Source organism: Mytilus galloprovincialis, chromosome 12 (assembly GCF_965363235.1).
Source record: "Mytilus galloprovincialis chromosome 12, xbMytGall1.hap1.1, whole genome shotgun sequence".
Classification (NCBI taxonomy): domain Eukaryota; kingdom Metazoa; phylum Mollusca; class Bivalvia; order Mytilida; family Mytilidae; genus Mytilus; species Mytilus galloprovincialis.
In genome coordinates this window covers 69,897,969-69,921,504 of record NC_134849.1, presented here as the reverse complement: position 1 = coordinate 69,921,504, position 23,536 = coordinate 69,897,969, and the positions used below count along the sequence as shown (strand labels likewise).

The 23,536-nt window shown below is 33.0% G+C and overlaps 1 protein-coding gene across 1 annotated transcript in view; it reads left to right on the top strand.

Moving 5' to 3' along the window:
* Positions 1–16,039, top strand: part of LOC143054701 (uncharacterized) — a 53,335-nt gene extending 37,296 nt beyond the window's left edge. The window contains exons 11-13 of the mRNA XM_076227721.1: positions 10,977–11,248; positions 12,258–12,285; positions 13,751–16,039. Coding sequence (XP_076083836.1) covers positions 10,977–11,248; positions 12,258–12,285; positions 13,751–15,087 — 1,637 coding nt within the window. The 3' untranslated portion in view covers positions 15,088–16,039. The remainder of the gene's footprint in view (positions 1–10,976; positions 11,249–12,257; positions 12,286–13,750) is intronic.
* Positions 16,040–23,536: the final 7,497 nt, after the last annotated feature.

The window sequence follows — 23,536 nt, the reverse complement described above, 5'->3', positions numbered from 1 at the left end:
TTCATGGGTTTGTGTATAATCACAAGTATGACAAGGGATTATATATCATCTCTGAAACTTTCATGGGTTATGTATAATCACAAGTATGTCGAGGGATTATTAATCATCTCTGAAACTTTCATGGGTTGTGTATAATCACAAGTATGTCGGTGAATTATATATCATCTCTGAAACTTTCATGGGTTATGTATAATCACAAGTATGACGAAGGATTATATATCATCTCTGAAACTTTCAAGGGTTATGTATAATCACAAGTATGTCGAGGGATTATTTATCATCTCTGAAACTTTCATGGGTTATGTATAATCACAAGTATGACGAGGGATTATATATCATCTCTGAAACTTTCATGGGTTGTGTATAATCACAAGTATGAGGAGGGATTATATATCATCTCTGAAACTTTCATGGGTTATGTATAATCACAAATATGACGAGGGATTATATGTCATCTGGGCCATTTCAAAAAAAATGAAGCTTTTTACTTTTTGTGGTATATTTTTATATTAGTTAAGTTTAGAATTATAACACAGGTGTTATAAAATGCAGGATAGTCAGGGCTAGCTTGCTGCAAAGTGTCATGAAGATATCTCAAACCACTGCAGAGAAATGTTTTAAAAACAGGTCATTTTTGTCAGGAGTGTGACGCTTTTAGCGTGACATTTAAAAGAAATTTTCAAAGTAGTATTGAAAAAAGTGGATCGTTTTTATGCTATACTGAAATATTTCTGGTAGTTGCTACATTATTAGTCTTATATATTTTGGTAATTTTGTCCAATAAAATTTTAAGATAAGTAAACACTGACCTTTAATGTGAAGGTATGTACAAAAAATAAAGTCTTTAAAAAAATGACACTTTTAAAACTAAAGCTTCCTTGTAACCATGTTTTTAAGTCCAATAATGCCAGTATGGGAAATAAGTTTGTATTGGTATATTAGCACTATAGTTAAGGGTATGTTGGTGCTCTAAATCACATATTTTATTGTTTTAATGGACACCAAAGAGAGGCACCCAAAAATGTCAGGAGTGTGACAACTGTCTTTAAACATCTACCAAAGAATACATAGGACTTAAATATGTTCTTCTTCTTTATTTTTCAGTAGTGGCTATTCCAAAGAGAAGAAAAAAAAATTATTACAACTGTGATATGTTTATATCATAGATGTGGGAGTGCATTATATATGTCAGGAGTGTGACGCTTTTTTTAAGGCATTTTCTGTCAATTCATAATTTCACAAGGACAAGTTCAACAAGTTTCTTTGTGTTAGAAATGTTAAAACAAAGTTATATTCCTATCATTTACCTCTTAAATGTGTTATTTATCATGATTGTTTTGACACAATAAGTTTTAATTAGTCATTTTTTTATTTTTTGTGCACAGTAATGCAAATTTATCAAAGGAAATAAGTGTGTACAACTATAAAATCATATAGGAAAGTGAGGAAATGAATTTTGTACAAAATAGAACAATCATTTTGATTTAAAATGGTATATTTAAAGATGTTTCAAGGATTAACCATTCAGATGTAATTCGTCACACTCCTGACATGAATTTAACAATTTAAGAAAAATATGAAAATTAGCTTTATTTTTAGGACAGATAGTTGAAAGACAGCTAGTAATTTAGAAACTTTTGGTAAATCTTCCATTCCTTAAAACATCCACTAGACTTGCTGACATAAGCCAGGCAAAATTATCTGGAAGAAATGATTCAAAGAAAGAGACTTGGAAAGAGAAAACCCGCAAATATTGGCTGAATATAAAATTAAAAATTGATCAGAGGAAGTTGGACAATCTTAAACAAAATAAAAAACTACAAAACCATGCTAACAAAAAAAAGGCTTAAAGAAAGAAGAACTTTGAATTCCAAATTTGATAAACAATATAAAGAAAAACAAAGGCAGTAGCAGAGAAACAGTAGAAAAAAAGGAAGAAAGATAAAAAAGAAGTTGGGTTGAATAAGGACTTAGAATCAAACAAAAACAGCTCAAAAATTCAAATGAGAACAGATCTGTAACTGTGTCAGATTCCAGATGTACAGTGAGAAAACCTGCACAACAAACAAAAAAACAACTGCCACAAAACCCAAATGCTTGGACGAGTTCTTTGAAACACATTATAAAAAATGCTACACCCAGAACAAAGGGCCTTCTAGAAGGGATCATTTATAAGCATTTTTGTTTTGTGGCAATTGTTTTCTTGTTTGTTGTGCAGGTTTTCTCGCTGTAGATCTGGAATCTGACACAGTCACAGATCTGTTCTCATTTTAATTTTTGAGCTGTTTTTGTTCGATTCTAAGTCCTTATTCAACCCAACTTCTTTTTTATCTTTCTTCCTTTTTTTCTACTGTTTCTCTGCCACTGCCTTTGTTTTTCTTTATATTGTTTATAAAATTTGGAATTCGAAGTTCTTCTTTCTTTAAGCTTTTTTTTGTTAGCTTGGTTTTATAGGTTTTTATTTTAAGATGGTCCAACTTCTGCTGATCAATTTTTAATTTCAGATTCAGCCAGTATTTGCGAGTTCTCTCATTCGAAGTCTCTTTCTTTGAATCATTTCTTCTAGAAAATTTTGCCCTGCTTATTTCAGCAAATCTAGTAGATGTTTTAAGGAATGGAAGGTTTACCAAAAGTTTCTTCATTTTACTAGCTGTCTTTCAATTATCTGTCCTAAAAATAAAGCTAATTTTCATATTTTTCTTAAATTGTTAAATTCATGTCAGGAGTGTGACGAATTACATCTGAATGGTTAATCCTTGAAACATCTTTAAATATACCATTTTAAATCAAAATAATTGTTCTATTTTGTACAAAATTCATTTCCTCACTTTCCTATATGATATTATAGTTGTACACACTTATTTCCTTTGATAAATTTGCATTACTCAGTGCACAAAAAATAGAAAAATGACTAACTAAAACTGATTGTGCCAAAACAATCATGATAAATAACACATTTAAGAGGTAAATGATATGAATATTACTTGGTTTTAACATTTCTTACACAAAGAAACTTGTGGAACTTGTTCTTGTGAAATTATGAATTGACAGAAAATGCCTTAAAAAAGCTTCACACTCCTGACATATATAATGCACTCCCATATCTATGATATAAACATATCACAGTGGTAATGATTTTTTTTCTTCTCTTTGGAATAGCCACTTCTGAAAAATAAAAAAAAATAAAACATTTAAGTCCTTTGTATTCTTTGGTAGATGTTTAAAGACAGTTGTCACACTCCTGACATTTTGGGGTGCCTCTCTTTGTTTTTTTTTTAAATGGTCCTAAAAAGAAAGTCCTGTTCTATGGGTAAAGATATCAGAAATTGAAATCAATGATATAGCAATGTGTTTAGTGATTTTTTGTGAAAGTTTAAAGCATTTTTCAATCTTAATAAAATATGTCAGGAGTGTGACAAAATACTGAAAATAGAGGCTTTTTCTACATACAATATTACATTAAAACGGTACAATGAAATGACATTTTGTTTTTTGCAAATGATCACAAAATCTCAGGGCTTTCAAAGTTTACTATTGTAACTGAAATATATTAAGATTATTTTTATTGGCAAAAACTTCAATCACTAGTTACTATTATTTTTTTCAAATTAAGCTATTCAATTTGATTGTTATTATATGATTTAGCAGAAAAGATGGAAATTTTGGTTTTAAAATTTTCCTTTTTATATTGACTTTCATTTGGAAAAGGTCTGAGCAATGTTTTCTTGACTGTTTTATTACCAAACTTGTTTTTAAGTAGTATGGTTTCTGTTAAATATTTTTGAGATGTATGCTATTAAAATTTAAGATTATTCAATGTGTCTGTTTCGTTCGGCCTGAAACTTTGGAATTATAAAATTTAAAGTATTGTTAATAGGGCAAGACAAAAAGAAATACAAAATATTAAGTTTGAAATTGGACCCCCCATGTCACACTTTTGCTTCATTTTTTTTAAAATGGCCCATCTCTGAAACTTTCATGGGTTATGTATAATCACAAGTGAGACGAGGGATTATATATTATCTCTGAAACTTTCATGGGTTATGTATAATCACAAGTGAGACGAGGGATTATATATTATCTCTGAAACTTTCATGGGTTATGTATAATCCCAAGTATGACGAGGGATTATATATCATCTCTGAAACTTGCATGGGTTTGTGTATAATTACAAGTATGACAAGGGATTATACATCATCTCGGAAACTTTCATGGGTTATGTATAATCACAAGTATGTCGACGGATTATATATCATCTCTGAAACTTTCATGGGTTGTGTATAATCACAAGTCTGATACGGTATTATGTATCATCTCTGAAACTGTCATGGGTTGTGTATAATCACAAGTATGTCGAGGGATTATATATATATCATCTCTGAAACGTTCATGGGTTTGTGTATAATCACAATTATGACAAGGGATTATATATCATCTCTGAAACTTTCATGGGTTATGTATAATCACAAGTGAGACGAGGGATTATATATTATCTCTGAAACTTTCATGGGTTATGTATAATCACAAGTGAGACGAGGGATTATATATCATCTCTGAAACTTTCATGGGTTATGTATAATCAAGTATGTCGAGGGATTATTAATCATCTCTGAAACTTTCATGGGTTGTATATAATCACAAGTATGATAAGGTATTATATATCATCTCTGAAACTTTCAAGGGTTATGTATAATCACAAGTATGTCGGGGGATTATATATCATCTCTGAAACTTTCATGGGTTATGTATAATCACAAGTATGACGAGGGATTATATATCATCTCTGAAACTTTAATGGGTTATGTATAATCACAAGTATGACAAGGGATTATATATCATCTCTGAAACTTTCATGGGTTATGTATAATCACAAGTATGTTGAGGGATTATATATCATCTCTGAAACTTTCATGGGTTGTGTATAATCACAAGTATGACGAGGGATTATATATCATCTCTGAAACTTTCATGGGTTATGTATAATCACAAGTATGTCGAGGGATTATATATCATCTCTGAAACTTTCATGGGTTATGTATAATCACAAGTATGACGAGGGATTATATATCATCTCTGAAACTTTCATGGGTTATGTATAATCACAAGTATGAGGAGGGATTATTTATCATCCCTGAAACTTTCATGGGTTGTGTATAATCACAAATATGATAAGGTATTATATATCATCTCTGAAACTTTCATGGGTTATGTATAATCACAAGTATGAGGAGGGATTATATATCATCTCCGAAACTTCCATGGGTTGTGTATAATCACAAGTATGTCGAGGGATTATATATCATCTCTGAAACTTTCATGGGTTATGTATAATCACAAGTATGATAAGGTATTATATATCATCTCTGAAACTTTCAAGGGTTATGTATAATCACAAGTATGTCGGGGGATTATATATCATCTCTGAAACTTTCATGGGTTATGTATAATCACAAGTATGACGAAGGATTATATATCATCTCTGAAACTTTCATGGGTTATGTATAATCACAAGTATGACGAGGGATTATATATCATCTCTGAAACTTTCATGGGTTATGTATAATCACAAGTATGTCGAGGGATTATATATCATCTCTGAAACTTTCATGGGCTATGTATAATCACAAGTAGGACGAGGGATTATATATCATCTCTGAAGCTTTCATGGGTTATGTATAATTACAAGTATGACGAGGGATTATATATCATCTCTGAAACTTTCATGGGTTATGTATAATCACAAGTATGTCGAGGGATTATATATCATCTCTGAAACTTTCATGGGTTATGTATAATCACAAGTATGACGAGGGATTATTTATCATCTCTGAAACTTTCATGGGTTATGTATAATCACAAGTATGATAAGGTATTATATATCATCTCTGAAACTTTCATGGGTTATGTATATTCACAAGTATGACGAGTGATTATATATCATCTCTGAAACTTTCATGGGTTGTGTATAATCACAAGTATGTCGAGGGATTATATATCATCTCTGAAACTTTCATGGGTTATGTATAATCACAAGTATGACGAGGGATTATATATCATCTCTGAAACTTTCAAGGGTTATGTATAATTCCTGGTAATATTGAGGGATTATATATCAATGCTAAACTTTTCAGGATCCATACATTGTCACTAGAAAAAATATCATGGATTATACATATTAATTGGAATTTAGAGACAGTTTTGTTTATATGAAAAATATTTTAAGTTATATGATTTATTCTAAGACTTCATATAGAACATGCATTAAATAATTGTTAAGTGCTCTTAACAGTCAGACATTTTTCATTTGGTAAGATGTACCTGTCAGTTAGGTAGGTTTCATTTGATTTTTACCTTATTTTCATTGTTCATAGGTCAATGTTAAGTGTTTATTTTTTTTCTGTTTTTCAACTACATTTTGTACTGTAAGAAACTATATTTTATTTATGGAATGGTCAAATAGTGTATATCTCAGTCTGTCAATTAGCATCTGTCCCTGACCTTAATTGCATGGTTCAAATGATAATTTTTCATGGTTTGATCTTCATCTTTGCCTTATATGATGAAAATTATAATGAAAAAGGGAAATTTTAAATAACAAAAATTATCAGCAAAGCAAGATTCTCAAACAAGTAATTTTTTTCTGATAAAGTTAGTAGACTGTATCTCTTCATAGGAGTGATTGTCTTTACACTAGGATTTTTGTTATCCTCTTTTGAGTTTTACAAAAGTTAAAGAAATAACTAAACAAACAAACTGATCAGCAATACAAGATGAACAAAAAATATTTTTGTCAAGAATTCTACTCGTCTACATTGTTGGAGAGAGTCTATTAAGGGAATTATAGTACTGTAGTTGGAGAGTTGAAACCGTCAACTGGTTCATTTGATGGTCACAAATTTCGACTCTACTGTCTCCATCAAATATAATCAGTAAAACTGCATTTGCGACCGTTAAATCGTCAATTGACAGTGTCAACTCTTTAACTATATTGATGTTATTCCTTAATAATGCATAAAGACCTAAGTGAGCGACGGTCACTATAGAGCCTCTAGTTTTTCATGTCATTGTATAACAAATCAATAATTAATCCGTATTCCCCAAAACAGCTATTTAGACTTCAAATTAAGCTTAAAAGAGGGACGAAAGATACCAAAGGGACAGTCAAACTCATAAATCTAAAACAAACTGACAACGCCATGGCTAAAAATGAAAAAGACAAACAGAAAAACAATAGTACACATGACACAACATAAAAAACTAAAGAATAAACAACACGAACCCCACCAAAAACTAGGGGTGATCTAAGGTGCTCCGGAAGGGTAAGCAAATCCTGCTCCACATGTGGCACCCGTCGTGTTGCTTATGTGATTACAAATCTGGTAAATAGTCTAATTCGGTAGGTCACATTCATGAAAGGGAAGGGGATTGTAGTTACGACGTAAGGAACATATCCGATATCATTTGTGAAACGGTTATTCCATAACGGTCAACCAACTCGTGATGGCGTCCGTAAAATTTACGAAGGGATGATTTCAACTTCACCATTTGGAACTCTTGGTTTAATAGCTTCCTTGTAAGCAGTAACCCTCTATCAAGAAAATCATGATAGGAAATGCAAGCACGGGAATATCGTATCAATTGGGAGATATATACCCCGTATGCAGGTGCTGCTGGAATGTTGCTACTTAGAAATGGAAAGTTCACAATTGGAAAGCTGAAATCATCTCTTTTGTCGTAAAATTTTGTTTTCAACCGACCCTCATTGTCAATTTCTAGATGTAAGTCAAGATATGAAGCCGACTTAACTGTATCTGTAGTATCCTTTATCTCCAATTCGATGGGATAGATGCGTTCCACAAAGTCACCAAATTTGAATTGTTTAGTGAAAGAACGTCATCTATATATCTTTACAAAGTATGATTTAAACCTCCCTAAGACAAGATACTTGTATCTCAGTAACGTTGGCCATTTTTTTTTTATAAAGCAAAGTAATACCAACTCTTTCAATTTGTCTTTTAGTTTGGAATGTGGAATACTTGTGTAAAGAGTAGAAAAGTCAAATGTTATAATACTGTTACAAGATGAAAGAGAGTTAGATTGTATGTACTCTAAAAGATCTTTGGAATTTTTAAGTATCCACATCTGATTCACGCCACCTCTTGAATAGGCAGTTTCACAATAACTTTGAAGCCAAAGTGCATGGTTCATGAATAGACTTATTAAGAAGGGATATAATTACGATACTGTTGTCAAGTCATTAAAGATTGCATATTTTGGCGTTAATATTGAGTCACTGATAAGGTCTTTGCATCGGAACTAAACACATTTATTCTAAAAACAGTTATTGGCATGACACGGGTTATGTTCTTCTCATATATGTTATGATGGTATGATACTTAAAACCCCTAACGGGAAGGATTGTGCCTGATGTTCATATGATGAAATCATAATCTTTCAGTCAGTTTGATTGAAGTCTGGAGCTGTCATGTCAGTTAACTGCTAGTAGTCTGTTGTTATTTATGTATTATTGTCATTTTGTTTATTTCTTTGGTTACATCTTCTGACATCAGACTCGGACTTCTCTTGAACTGAATTTTAATGTGCGTATTGTTATGCGTTTACTTTTCTACATTGGTTAGAGGTATAGGGGGAGGGTTGAGATCTCACAAACATGTTAAACCCCGCCGCATTTTTGCGCCTGTCCCAAGTCAGGAGCCTCTGGCCTTTGTTAGTCTTGTATTATTTTAATTTTAGTTTCTTGTGTACAATTTGGAAATTAGTATGGCGTTCATTATCACCGGACTAGTATATATTTGTTTAGGGGCCAGATGAAGGACGCCTCTGGGTGCGGGAATCTCTCGCTACATTGAAGACCTGTTGGTAACCCTCTGCTGTTGTTTTTTTTTTTTGGTCTGGTTGTTGTCTCTTTGACACATTCCCCATTTCCATTCTCAATTTTATCTACTACAACTTCAAATAAAACATTAGAAAAAAGTCAAAATTTATACTATAAACTTCATAGGTTTTCTGTATTTAAGTAAGTTGCATATGCGTAGGCCAATCCACAATGCTGGGTGTATCAGTTTAGCTTAGTGAATTGTTTTGAAATCATCCGTGTTAGTATTAGCATATCTTATTTTAAATGAGAAGATTTGGCTCTCACATTAATCTTCACTCACAGTTCATGATTGACTTTCAATGTTTTGCTTAGCTTACATTATATTTAGTTATTAAAGGAACCAGGATTATAATTTAGTACACAAGATGTACGTTTCGTCTACATAAGACTCATCAGTGACGCTCAGACCAAAATAGTTTAAAACCCAAAGAAGTACAAAGTTGAAGAGCCTTGAGGGTCCAAAATTCCAAAAAGTTGTGCCAAATACGGCTAAGGTAATCCATTCCTGGGATAAGAAAATTCTTAGTTTTGCGAAAAAATTTAAGTTTTGTGACCGGACATTTATATTATTGACCATGTAATTGATATTCATGTCAACACCTAAGTGCCGACTACTGGGCTGGTGATACCCTCTGGGACGAAACGTCCACCAGCAGTGGCATCGACCTAGTGGTGTAAATAGTTACCAAAGGTACCAGGATTATAATTTATTATCCCCGGCTTAGTATATATCTAGGATTTTGATTGGTTAACGCACGTCGTTACAAAACCCATAGCCCCTGGGTGTTGCTAATCCATATCCCCGGACGTTGCTAATCATTATCCCGGGGAACTTCAGGCAAGTCTTCCTTAGTTCCATGATTGCTCCTTGTGAAATATTGAATTCTGTAGATTATCCATGATGTTTGTAATGAAATATTTAATTTATTAACGATTTTGTCCTATTATGCCGATCATTTACACTCATTTCATTAAATGCATCACTTGACTGCCACATTTTCAAGGAATGGGACTACTGACCTAGCTATGCAAATTAACCACGTTGACGTCACACCATCTATGGCGTAACGCTCACAACATTGAGCGCCAAATTTGACTCAATCCAGTTTCTCTGTCTCCATATTAAAAAACGTCTTATATTTGACTACCTGTAGGGTTCTACCAAAGGTTGTACCCTACACCCCGTAGAAAATATGTAAAATTTCCAAATTTCAATAAAACTTTTTTAGATAATGAAAAAAACGTTGTTTTTGCGTTACACTTTGTACCCGAATTTCCAAAAAACTCGCCCGATTCGGACTAAGACCGGGGATAAATTTGTTATCTACGTTCATATCCGTAGATATGGATATTTTAACATCCTTCAGTACCCAACGTAGATAACTTATAGTACGCCAGATGCACGTTTCGTCTACATAAGACTCATTAAAGTATTGCAATTTTTATACCACATTTGCATAATACTAATATGAGGCAGGCATTACCTGTGAATGAGGACGAAGTTTGTTAAAATTAATTTTTTGTAACTTAAATATTTGCTTAAAAAAGAAACGGAAATACCGTAACGTTTCCGATTTTGATTCTGTTGTTAGGGATTTTACTTGTGACGTTATTAAAGTTATGACGTCATGTTCAATGTAAACAAAGAAACGCAATGCATCAGGTAACGTTTATTCATACCAAAGACAAAGAATGATTAAAAATGAAATATTGGTATTGTGTTCCTTGAGTTCCTATATTTTACTAGACTAATCAAAGTCTCACGACAACAAGACAGGAAGAAGGAAGTAGAGTTATGTGTTCTGCGCAGATCCGGAAATTAAAAAACACGACAAAAAAAAATCGAACGATTTTGAGTTCATTAGTACAATGAAAAATTCAGGAAATTTTCCCGGATTTTTTTATTTTTTTTAATTTTTATTGAATTTTCCAATGTAATAGGGGACTTCGTCCCCATATAAATCTTGCATACAGATGTGTCACATATCTCTGTATCAGCTGTTTATTACAAAAATAATCATTTGCATATATAAAGAAAAGATTAACAAGATAAAACTGTGATATATATTTGTTTCAGGTCTAAGTGATGATGCGCTAAGTCAGATACCAAGTGATAACGAATTGTTGCGCTTGTCAATCCACTGTGCATCAAGCAAAATGCACAGCTTCGTAACATATCTGGGAATGTTACAGAAATGGGAGGATATAACCTACAACTATCCAGATAATATAGAGGTTTCCAAGTTTTTAGTATTATCAAAATGGAAAGAACAGAATGTAAAGGGAAGTTTTAAAGTCTTAGCAGAAGCTCTGAACCAAATGGAAATATCATCACATTTGTTATGTCAAGTAAGATTATAACACCAGTTTGTAAATGTATTTTATTAAACACAATTAAAATTTATGTGTTTGCATATCTGATATAATTTTAGAAGCCAAATTGGTGCAAAATGATAATTAGACCTTAGATTTATATTTATTTTTTGGCTTTTGGCATATCACCAGTAAACTCAAAGTTAGGTTTTTGTGGATATAAAGTTATCTATTTTCATCTTCTCAAAGACACAAGTAATGTTTCTGTCACTGTAAATACAACAACCATACTTTTAATGTTTTTATGTTCGTTAGATCACCATGATCACTGTTACCAACCTGTGTTAATAGTTATAAAAGGTACACACAGGATTATAATTTAATACGCCAGACGCATGTTTCTTCTTCATAAGACTCATCAGTGACGCTCAGATAAAAATAGTTATAAAGCTAGACAAGCACAAAGTTACCAGATTTGTTTTAAAGACAGAAGAAATGTTGCTATTACTGTATTACAGCAACCATACTTTTCATGTACATAAGTTATTTCTTTCAACCCTAATTACATTTTAACAATGAATGCATACATTTAGTTTCAACAGCACTGAACTGATTGTGTTAAATATCTCAATGGCCTATATATATATATATCTATTGGGAAAATGACTATACCAAGTAAAATAACAGCTTTTGTTTAAAAAAAATGTTAAAATCTAATAATAAGGATACTCGGACAAAAAGTCTGGTCACTGAAGGAGACATAAAATGTAAAAGTCAGTTGTGTCCCATAATGATGGGAATATTTGTTGTGATTATTATTTATTTTTTCTGATCAGATATTATCAATTGTTCTATAAAATAGATTGATTGATTTAATGATTGGTGTTTAATGCCACTGTTGAGAACTATTGGCCAGACATTCCTTTGTTGACTACATTTCTACTTTTTCCTAATCATTTAGTGTGGAACATTTTGTCAAGGTCTGAAACATATTATTTTCAATATACTTTGACAACATTTTTATGCAACGCCTTGTCTTTTTCAGGTTCGAAGAGTCAGAAAATCAGAAACAGGTAAGTGATACAGTATTTTAACTATTCAGACCACACAGCCACTAAATCCCCTCTTAAAAACACTATCACCAAAGATACAATCTTAAATTATGTATCAAAGAAACATAGAATAGAGTCAAATGGATATTTTGAAAATCCAAACAACAATCTACATGACTTTTTTTTATTCGAAAATCACTGATGTGTCTTTTGTAGACAAAATGGGGGACTGGCGCAAATACAAAATGTTATTCCTTATATATATGCTGTGTCATTACTACACAGAAAACACTAAAGACTGAACAACATGAGGTAATTACCCACTAAGAAGAGGGGGATCAAAATTGCTTAAGAAGTCTAAGACTGAACAACGTGAGGACCCTTCAAGAAAAGGGGGATCTGAATTGCGTAAGAAGTGTTAAACTGAAAAACGTGGGCACCCACAAAGAAAAGGGTGTGTCTAAATCGAATAAGAAGTGTAAGACTGAACAACGTGAGCAACCACGAAGAAGAGAGTGGATCTAAATCGCGTAAAAAGTGTAAAACTGAGCACTCACCACAAAGTAGGGGGTCGTCTAAATCACTTAAAAAGTATAAGATAAATAGACTCATCATATATAACAGGATTAAAATTTCATATTTACGCCAGACGCGCGTTTCGTCTACAAAAGACTCATCAGTGACGCTCGAAAAAACAAGGTTAAAAAGGACAAATAAAGTACGAAGTTGAAGAGTTTTTAGGACCAAAATTCCTAAAAGTTTTGCCAAATACAGATTAGGTAATCTATTCCTGAGGTAGAAAAGCCTTTGTATTTCAAAAATTCAAAATTTTGTTAACAGTAAATTTATAATTATTAACATATCAATGATATCTTAAGTAAGGACTGAACAATATGAGCACCCACCAAGTAGAAGCTAGGAGGTCTCAATCGCTTAAGAAGTGTAAGCAAATTCTGATTCACAACAGTCACCGATTGTTTGTTCTTATTTGTTTATATTGTTAGCAAGTACTGTCCGTTTATTTAACAAACTGTTCGATAATTGCTAACTTACATACAAAGAAAAAGGAAATCACTTAAAAATAGAATTAGCAACCAACACCCTATTCCTAAAAAAATAGATGCCCAAAGACATCACATTGTTCATATAGCTAGTCTTAGTTATTTCAAGGCATACAGGTGTTAACATATGCCCAGACCTTAACATGCTTAATATCCCTATTATAGTAATAACTTTATTTCAGATATTCCTAATGAATATTTGTGTGGTATTCCTTTAGTAATAACTTAATTTTAGATATCCCTGCTAATTAATTTGGGGTTTATTTCTTTAGTAATAACATTTTTTCAGATATAATTGCTGATTTATGTTTTCTTTTATTCTTTTAGTAATTACTTTTATATAAGATATCCCTGCTGACGGCATGTCATCATCTTAAATGTTTTAAGAGTTATTTTGATTTATTGTGATCAGTACTGTATTTCAGATATTCCTGCCGATTACTTGGATTTTATTCCAACAGATGAGATTCTAGATAAGTTAGCTCCACAAATTGGTCAGGTATTCTTCCAACTAGGTGTTGAATTTGGATTATCAGTTTCCATCTTGGAAAATATAAAGAACAAGAATCCGAGAGACTTGGCAGCTCAGAATAGGGAAGTATTATTTGCATGGAGAGAAGATAGATCAGTAAAACCTACAATAAGGGTTCTTATACAGGCTTTAGTAAATATTGGGAAAGGAGCAAGGTGTTTGAAGGAAGTACTAGAAAATGTTGATCCAAGCACACTGAAAGCCTCAGAAGTAATGGACAATATTGATCTAAGCACACTCAAAGCCTCAGAAGTAATGGAAAATATTGATCCAAGAACACTCAAAGCCTCAGAAGTAATGGAAAATATTGATCTAAGCACACTCAAAGCCTCAGAAGTAATGGAAAATATTGATCCAAGCACACTCAAAGCCTCAGAAGTACTAGAAAATATTGATCCAAGCACACTCAAAGCCTCAGAAGTAATGGAAAATATTGATCCAAGCACACTCAAAGCCTCAGAAGTAATGGAAAATGTTGATCCAAGCACACTCAAAGCCTCAGAAGTAATGGAAACTATTGATCCAAGCACACTCAAAGCCTCAGAAGTAATGGAAAATATTGATCCAAGCACACTCAAAGCCTCAGAAGTAATGGAAAATGTTGATCCAAGCACACTCAAAGCCTCAGAAGTAATGGAAAGTATTGATCCAAGCACACTCAAAGCCTCAGAAGTAATGGAAAATATTGATCCAAGCACACTCAAAGCCTCAGAAGTAATGGAAAATATTGATCCAAGCACACTCAAAGCCTCAGAAGTAATGGAAAATATTGATCCAAGCACACTCAAAGCCTCAGAAGTAATGGTACACAAGAGTACAGGTGCAATTCCGAAGTTGCTTACAGTAAAGCATTTTTCTGCAACAACAAAATCTGACAAACAGACACCACGTCAGCGAAACTTAAAAAGGCCATCTCGGATACCTGTGGCAGTAATGGAAAATATTGATCCAAGCACACTCAAAGCCTCAGAAGTAATGGAAAATATTGATCCAAGCACACTCAAAGCCTCAGAAGTAATGGTACACAAGAGTACAGGTGCAATTCCGAAGTTGCTTACAGTAAAGCATTTTTCTGCAACAACAAAATCTGACAAACAGACACCACGTCAGCGAAACTTAAAAAGGCCATCTCGGATACCTGTGGCAGTAAAGCAGGTGGCATTAACTGCACAGAGAAAGCCCAGACCAACTGATCCGCCGCCGAAAGGAAAGAGAAGTGACAAATCTTAACTCTATCAAGCTTTATTGAACCAATGAATATAAATGACACCATGTTTTTAAAATTATTTATTGTGTCCAACTTTTTCTAGTTTAAAAAAATATTCATGACTGAAAGCAAATAAAATACATAAATACTTCAAATTTCAAATCCATTATTTTCATCACAGATATTTAAAGCAAGGACATGTAATATGATAAACTATCCACAAAAGACAAAAAAAAACATTTACACAAATAGATATACAAATTAAGGCTCTTTCTTACTCAATGTGCCTTATATACTGAACGGCAAAAGAAATGTGGCAGTAATTTAAGGCAAAAATAATGGAAGAATAAATGCTATATTTTTTTATTGAATAGGCGTATAAATACCCTTGTTATTTAACATCATTTCAGTTAATTTAGTGTTCATTGATAAACTTTTTCACTACCATATCACAGATTTATTTAATTCAGGTCCACCATTAGCGTTGAGTACGTAAACTGTCTTTTGTACTGTTTGTTGCATTGTGGTGTTCATGCAGACGTTGGGTGGTGCATACATTGCAGTTAAATGCATTTGGAACGACTTTAAGTCGCTGTCCAGCATTCAAACGTTCTATTGCCTGTTCTCTTTATCGTGGGTCAAGTCGTGGTATCAGTACTGCATCAAACAGATTATGATGACACAAAAACTTCGTACCTTTAAAATACCCTTATAGAGGCACGGAGTCGACGTGCATCTTATCATCATGAAATGTGACTGCGAAACGTGTCCCACTGACCTATAAGAACGACCGAATTAATGAACGCAGTCAGCCATAACGGAGATTTAAACATACTCTTAGCTTCATTTAAAGGTAATTTACATAAACCAAAAGGAAATAGATATTTTGTTCAATGTATTTGAAATTAAAGGCTTTTGAAAATTACGACGTTTCTTTTGCGGTTCAGTATATATGCACTCAATAATTATATATTGTACACAAATTTCGTGCACCTCTTAAATAAATGAAAGTCACCACAAAATGTGACGACAGGGAGCTTAGGTAATTTTTCAGCAAATGTTTCAAAATTTAGCTCAAGTTTAGCACAATTTTGTACAATTTTTTTTTTATGTTTCCATTCATTTTTATTTAAATTTTTAATTCACCTGTCCAAAGTCAGGAGCCTCTGGCCTTTGTTAGTCTTGTATGCATTTTAATTTTAGTTTCTTGTGTATAATTCGGAGTTTAGTATGACATCCATTATCACTGAACTAGTATACATATTTTAAGGGGCCAGCTATAGGACGCCTCCGGGTGCGGGAGTTTCTCGCTACATTGAAGACCCATTGGTGGCCTTCGGCTGTTGTCTGCTCTATGTTCGGGTTGTTGTCGCTTTGGCACATTCCCCATTTTCTTTCTCAATTTTATTTTAATGTTCATTAACATGATTAGTGGCCATTGCATGGTGTTCATGAAGCGTGTTGTAGTTTATGTATTATATGTATAGATTTTTTGTTTTCTTATTACTCTAAAAATGTCATTGCTTTGTTATCATGTTATTCAAATTGTAAGCATTCGTTAACAATAATTTCATTTGAACGTTTATTTACTATGATTATTCATCATGAGTCTCTGTCCTTTTATATACTTTTCTGCGAACTTTGAATTCATATTTTTGTAATAACAAAAATAAATCAATCTCCATGGTTGACTCAGTCCAAATAAATCAATCTCCATGGTTGACTCAGTCCTAGCTATACTTATCCTGTGATATTATAATACTAATCAACACAAAAGGTTTTGCATATAGGTGTTACACAATCATGATGACTTTATTCACAAGTTTTGATTAAAAAGAGTAAAATATAATTTACCAGTGAATTAAATGTTGACGTCAAGATGTATATTTGTTTTTTGTTATATCGTATATCTATAGATGATTATTGTAACTTCAAGCAGATTTCTCAATATCTTAGTTTTTGTCGAGCCTGCAACTTTTGTTGCAGAAAGCTCGACATAGGGATAGTGATCCGGCGGCGGCGGCGTTAGCTAACTTTTTAAAAGCTTTATATTTTAGAAGGTGGAAGACCTGGATGCTTCATACTTTGTATATAAATGCCTCATGTTACGAAGTTTCCGTCAGTCACATGTCAAATGTCCTGGACCTCATTTTCATGGTTCAGTGACCACTTGAAAAAAAAGTTCAGATTTTTTGTAATGTTGAATTCTCTCCTATTATAAGTAATAGGATAATTATATTTGGTATGTGCGTACCTTGCAAGGTCCTCATGCCCGTCAGACAGTTTTCACTTGACCTCGACCTCATTTCATGGATCAGTGAACAAGGTTAAGTTTTGGTGGTCAAGTCCATATCTCAGATACTATAAGCAATAGGGCTAGTATATTTGGTGTATGGAAGGACTGTAAGGTGTACATGTCCAGCTGGTAGGTGTCATCTGACCTTGACCTCATTTTCATGGTTCAGTGGTTATAGTTAAGTTTTTGTGTTTTGGTCTGTTTTTCTCATACTTTATGCAATAGATCTACTATATTTTTTGTATGGAATGATTGTAAGGTGTACATGTCTAGGAGCCAGATGTCATCTGACCTTGACCTCATTTTCATGGTTGAGTGGTCAAAGTCAAGTTTTTGAGTTTTGCTCTCTTTATCTAATACTATATGCCATAGATCAACTATATTTGGTGTATGGAAATATTTTATGATCTATATGTCAGTCGCGCAGGTTTAATTTGACCTCGACCTCAATTTCACGGTTCATTGCTCAGTGTTAAGTTTTTGTGTTTTGGTCTATTTTTCTTAAACTATAAGTAATAGGTCAACTATATTTGTTGTATGGAAGCATTGTTAGCTGTACATGTCTGCCTGGCATGGTTCATCTGACCTTGACCTCATTTTCATGGTTCATTGGTCTTTGTTTAGTTATCTTGGTTAATGTTAAGTTTATGTGACAGTTTTTAATAAAGCTTTATACTTGGGACTATCAACATAATATCAATGATTAGTAAAGAAGGCGAGACATTTCAGCGTGTGCACTCTTGTGTTATTAACATACCTGAACGGTACCAATTGTATGTTACTATTCACAACCATGTAAGTGTAATTTATCAGCCTGGCAATAGCAATCAAAATATGATGAATATAATTAGATGACAGAAAGCATGTATTTTTGTGGTGCCCTTGATAGCTTGCTGTTTGATGCGAACCAAGGCTCCGTGTTGAAGACCGTACTTTAACCTATAATGCTTTATGTTTACAAATTGGGACTTGGATGAGATAGTTGTCTCATTGGCACTCATACCACAACTTCTTATCTATACTATTTAACGAGAAGACCTCATTTTGTGTGTCGCTTTTCTTCCTTCCACAATAAATTAATCATCATGCCTGTGTGTCCTATTCGTACCATGCATAATCGCATTTGTTATCTTCGCTTATAATTATTCCGTTTGGGTTATTTTAGAAGAAAAACGATACATATCTAGAAATTAATGCCACTTTGCTTATTTGAATATTATGCTAAAGAAATCAGATACGGGTCATGGAAATTATATTAAAATGATAGGGATTTTTTTTAAATGTTTGTTTTTACTTAAATTTTAGTGATAGACAGGTTGCTGGGGCAGAAAATAAATATACACAACAATATACACTATCTAAACGAAACACAATGACTGTTGTTGCAAAAATCAAGGTTCCTGGGCTATTTCAAAAATCGAAGCGAAAGGATTTCAACGTTGCAGTACTATAAAATACAGGCAAAAATGACTGAAACCTCAAATTTGCAAACTTCGTGTTAAAAATTGGCTAACAAGGAATTAGGAAATCAGGTTGCCGGTTAAAATTTGAATCTTGAATTTCCAAAGAATAAGCAAGTCATAACCTGGTATGTGTATTCGTTGAACTCGTTGAAAGTTAAAATGTCCCTATTTCAAGAAGAATAAACCCATGAAAACACGAAAAATTCACTTAATTCGCGTTCATTGTTTTGATTGTGACCGGCTGAAAACTTTACAGAAATAACAGAGTGATTATAAACAAGGACTCTGTGACGGGTAACTTATAATATCCTTGTTTTAAAGATTTGAATGATATCAAGCGAGTCCAGTTCAAACTATTATCACGTGATACAATTCTCATTTACATATTATGAATATTAATGAGCAAAAACACTACTAATTTCTGGCTATGAGTAAAGGCGTCCGAATATTGTTTCCGTCATCTGATGGACTTTTAAGTAATAGACTAGACTTCCGTTTACGACGCTTTATAATTACACAATCGTAACTACTCGGCCATTCTCGCTATGCAGTAGTAATCTCTTCTTGCAACCGGAAAGACTGAATAATTCCGATTGAAAATTACACGTTTTTTTCATGAGGGTCGTTATGGGGATACTTTCATGATGACAACGGTAAATATTCTTGCCAAATGACGTTAATGATATTTGTTGGTGTATGACGATAACATGTACATTTTGTTTTAGACGATTAAACATCGACAGATTTAGACGAATCACGTTAATTTTGTCCTCAAATTACGGTATTAACGATAATTATTTTGGACCTCCGACAAATCACCATAAGGATATTTTGACGAATTATGGTAAATTTTTGACCAATTTGGCGCTAATGGTGGCCGAAAATGTTATTGATGTAAAGTTAACGTTATGGACTTTGGCGCCCATAATTGGAAAATAAAATATCTTCTTTTTCTTCGATCATATAGAGATTATAACATATGTGTGTTCATAGTATATGGAAAATTAATAGACAATAAAAATAAACAAAAAGTTAAGGGAGGAGGGCTTAGATAAATTGCTCTGCTACAAGTTCTTTTGATATCTTTCCTGAATTTATCCAGTTATAAAAGCTTTTACAAATATTTACCATACAATGGTTTACATACTTTCAACTACGCTTTTAAAAGGCCCGCGATTTCGCTGGTTTGTTCTAGTATCTATTAATTGAACCATGTTGTTAAGAGTACATTGTCTCTGTATTGTTTATAAATGATCAACTTATTTATTGTTGCCATGTATATAAAATGATTCTTCTTATGTATTCTATCAAGATTTGCATTGTATAATTTTATAAAAGTTACTCCAGTAATAAATATATTTAGTAAAACATATCTTTGTTACAGTCGTTTCATGACATGACAATTTATGAATATTTATTGTTTGGTACGGGGCATGGCACGACCCCTACATCAAATCCCTACAGATCACAAGAAGGGTTTATTATTGAATATATATTGAGTTTATTTAAATTTGAGGTAAAAGGTATTGTTAAAAAGTCTTCTGCAATGAATCATGTTAAATTGTATTGAGGTATGTTGGATATAACGGAAAAGATAAAGAAATGTAGATTCTTCTGCCTCTTTGTGATCTTCATGATATCGTTATGAGATATATCTTGCTCCCGATGAACGTAATGTAATTGGTATAGATGACTTGAATTAGTAATAAAGTGTCCAAGTTTTTTTCCTAACGATACAAGACAAATACTAGCCATTGTTTACTTGTTTTGTTTTAAAAAAGTGTCAAAGCATTGTTTCCTATCGCTAAAAGATAAATTATAGCACTGCATTACTTACCATACTGTATTGGTAGAAGTGTCCAAGGTCAGTTTAGCGATACAAGATAAATACTAGCCATGTTTTAGAGTACAACCAGTTTTTGCGAACCTTACAGAGCACTTAAGGGCATACGATACAGTTTTGAACCTGTATTTACAAGTTGATGAAAATTTGCATATAGGCTATTTTTTACCTGATTAAATCAAATATGTCATAAAAAATATACCTTCATGTGCTACTTTTTGAGTAAAATGAGGTCGAAATTTTGTATATTTGCTCAAAATTCAGATTTGTGTCCGTATTTTCTTTTTCGAGAGAACGACGTAACTTGTTTGCTTTAAAAGATAAACACAAATTGTTTTTTGTTAAATAATCGGTAATTTCTGTATTTTAAAAAGTATCATTAAAAATTATGCAATTTTTATTCCGAAATAACTCTATATTTATCAAATGTTCATGAATAGAGGATAAAACGTAATTTTTTGCTGCATGTTTATTAAAATTAAAAAAATTGCGCTATTTACAGTTTTATAAAATTTGGGTCACATAATGTCGTTGCAAAATGAAACAAATTGCTGTTTTAAAAAATAGGGGTCCATGCACTCGTTTTCAAATTAAATCAGTTTGAATGATAAAAATCAGTCTAAAAATGCATCTTTTCCCGATAAGTCATAGTTTGACGTCGCGAAAATAACATTTTACGTTAGTAACGTCATCACATTCCCTGTAACTGTATCGTATGCCCTTAAGACCAAACCAGTTTAGACAAACCTAACGAAACACTTAAAGAGTATACCCATTTTTTGTAAACATTAAGAAGCACCTAACATTACACATAGTTTTGGTGAACATAAAGGACCACTTTAGAGTACAACCAGTTTTGGTGAACCTTCCGGGGCACTTTAGAGTTCACCCAGTGTTGTTGATTCTTAATGAGCATTTTAGAGTACACCAGGTTTTGGTGAACATTAAGGGGCACCTTAGAGTACAACCAGTTTTATTGGTCTTTAATAACTAATGTAGAGCACACCCAGTTTTGGTTAACCTTACAGAGCACTTTAGAGTACAAACAGTTTTAAAGAACCTTAAGGAATACATAAGAACACACCCAGTTTTTGTGAACCGTAAGGAGCACTTAAAGAGTAAACCCAGTTTTGGTGAACCTTAAGGAACACGTTAGAGTACACCCAGTTTTGCTCAAACTTGCGGAACACTTTAGAGTACACCCAGTTTTTATGAACCTTAAGGAAGACTATAGAGTACATCCCCTTTTACTGGTCTTTAATGAGTACTTTATAGTACATCCAGTTTTGACAAACCTTAAGGCGCACTTTAGAGTACATACAGTTTTGATGAACAATAAGGACCACTTTATAGCACACCCAGTTTTGGTGAACCTTAAGGAGCACTAAAGAGCACACACAGTTTGGGTGAACCTTACTGGGCACTTTAGGGCACACCCAGTTTTGCTGAACTTTAGGGGGCACTTTAAAGCACACCTAGTGTTTGTTAATATGAAGGAGCACTGAAGATCGCCCCCACTGGTGGTTGGGTTCGTGTTGCTCAGTCCCTAGTGGAGCACTTAAGATCACACCCAGTGTATGTGTGGTTCATGTTGCTCATTCTTTAAATGTTCATGTTGTTTTTTGGAAAGTTTGCTATAGCTTGCTATAGCTACTTTCCTTAGGCGTCGGCCTTAACTTCCGGTGAGACAGATTATTGCAATGTTCTGCTCCAAGATAATGTAGTACTAGTGTTCGAATTCTGATTCTTGGATATTTTGAGTTGTTACTCTTTTCAAAAGATTACAGCTTGAATAAAAAAGGAATGAATGTTCACCCACAATTCAGATGAATTTAACTTCATTTTAAAAATAAATATCACAAACACTACTTTGCGGATCGGCCATTGATGTACGATATTTACAGCTGTTTATTATTGAATAAGTAAAAGCCCGAGTGTACCGAAAGAGTCCGGTATGCGAGTACAAGTTGATATTTGACCAAGTTGTCGGATAATTGACAAGTGATGATGGTTTGATTTATTTTAACAATACACAGGTGATAGAATATAAAATAATCGATATATATATAATTATATGGCTTATGTCTCACGCCAAGGACGAGTAAAGGTAAATACCGGCTTTAATAGAAAAGTGCATCGTTTTTGTCAAACTGACATCGATCTGAAAGTTTTGATGCCAAAAATCATTTGAAAACTTTTAATTGCGTTATTTAAATACTAGCTGTTTCAAATTCCAATATAATGGTGGATATAAGGACCTTTACTCGTTCAGCATGCTCAAGTGGATCAAACTGAGAAGAGAAAAATATTGTCTTAATGACAATTATTATCATAGCATCCGTATATTTTAAAAGCAACCGAGTCATCATATCAAGACTGAGATCAAGCTAAAGACAAGTGCTGTAGAAATTATTAAAATGATTTAATAACATTTGTACATGTTACTGACATGTACTAGCAAAATGGCTTTCTTAGTGCTTAACAATGCAATGGCGGATCCTGAATTCTTTATCCTCACACTTTATTCCTGGGGCAGTATGATTCTTTAAGATTGACCTATAATTAACGATGTGTCGTCCTTACACAGAGGCAATGATTACTAGTATATCAAATAAATGACTTAAAACAAAAATCTCAAATATCATTGCCTCAATGGTAATTACACAGCAGCAACTGAAATGTGTTACATGGTTATAAAGCACATCAGATCAACATTGCATGAATCTAGTGTATATAAACTTTTCATTCCTGAGGTCATACTACTATTTTTATGCCCCCATAATATTGAGTTATCATCCTTGTTTTTTCTGTAAGTATGCGCATCCCTTACTTGTACGTACGTCCATACATCCCAACATTGATTTCTGTTC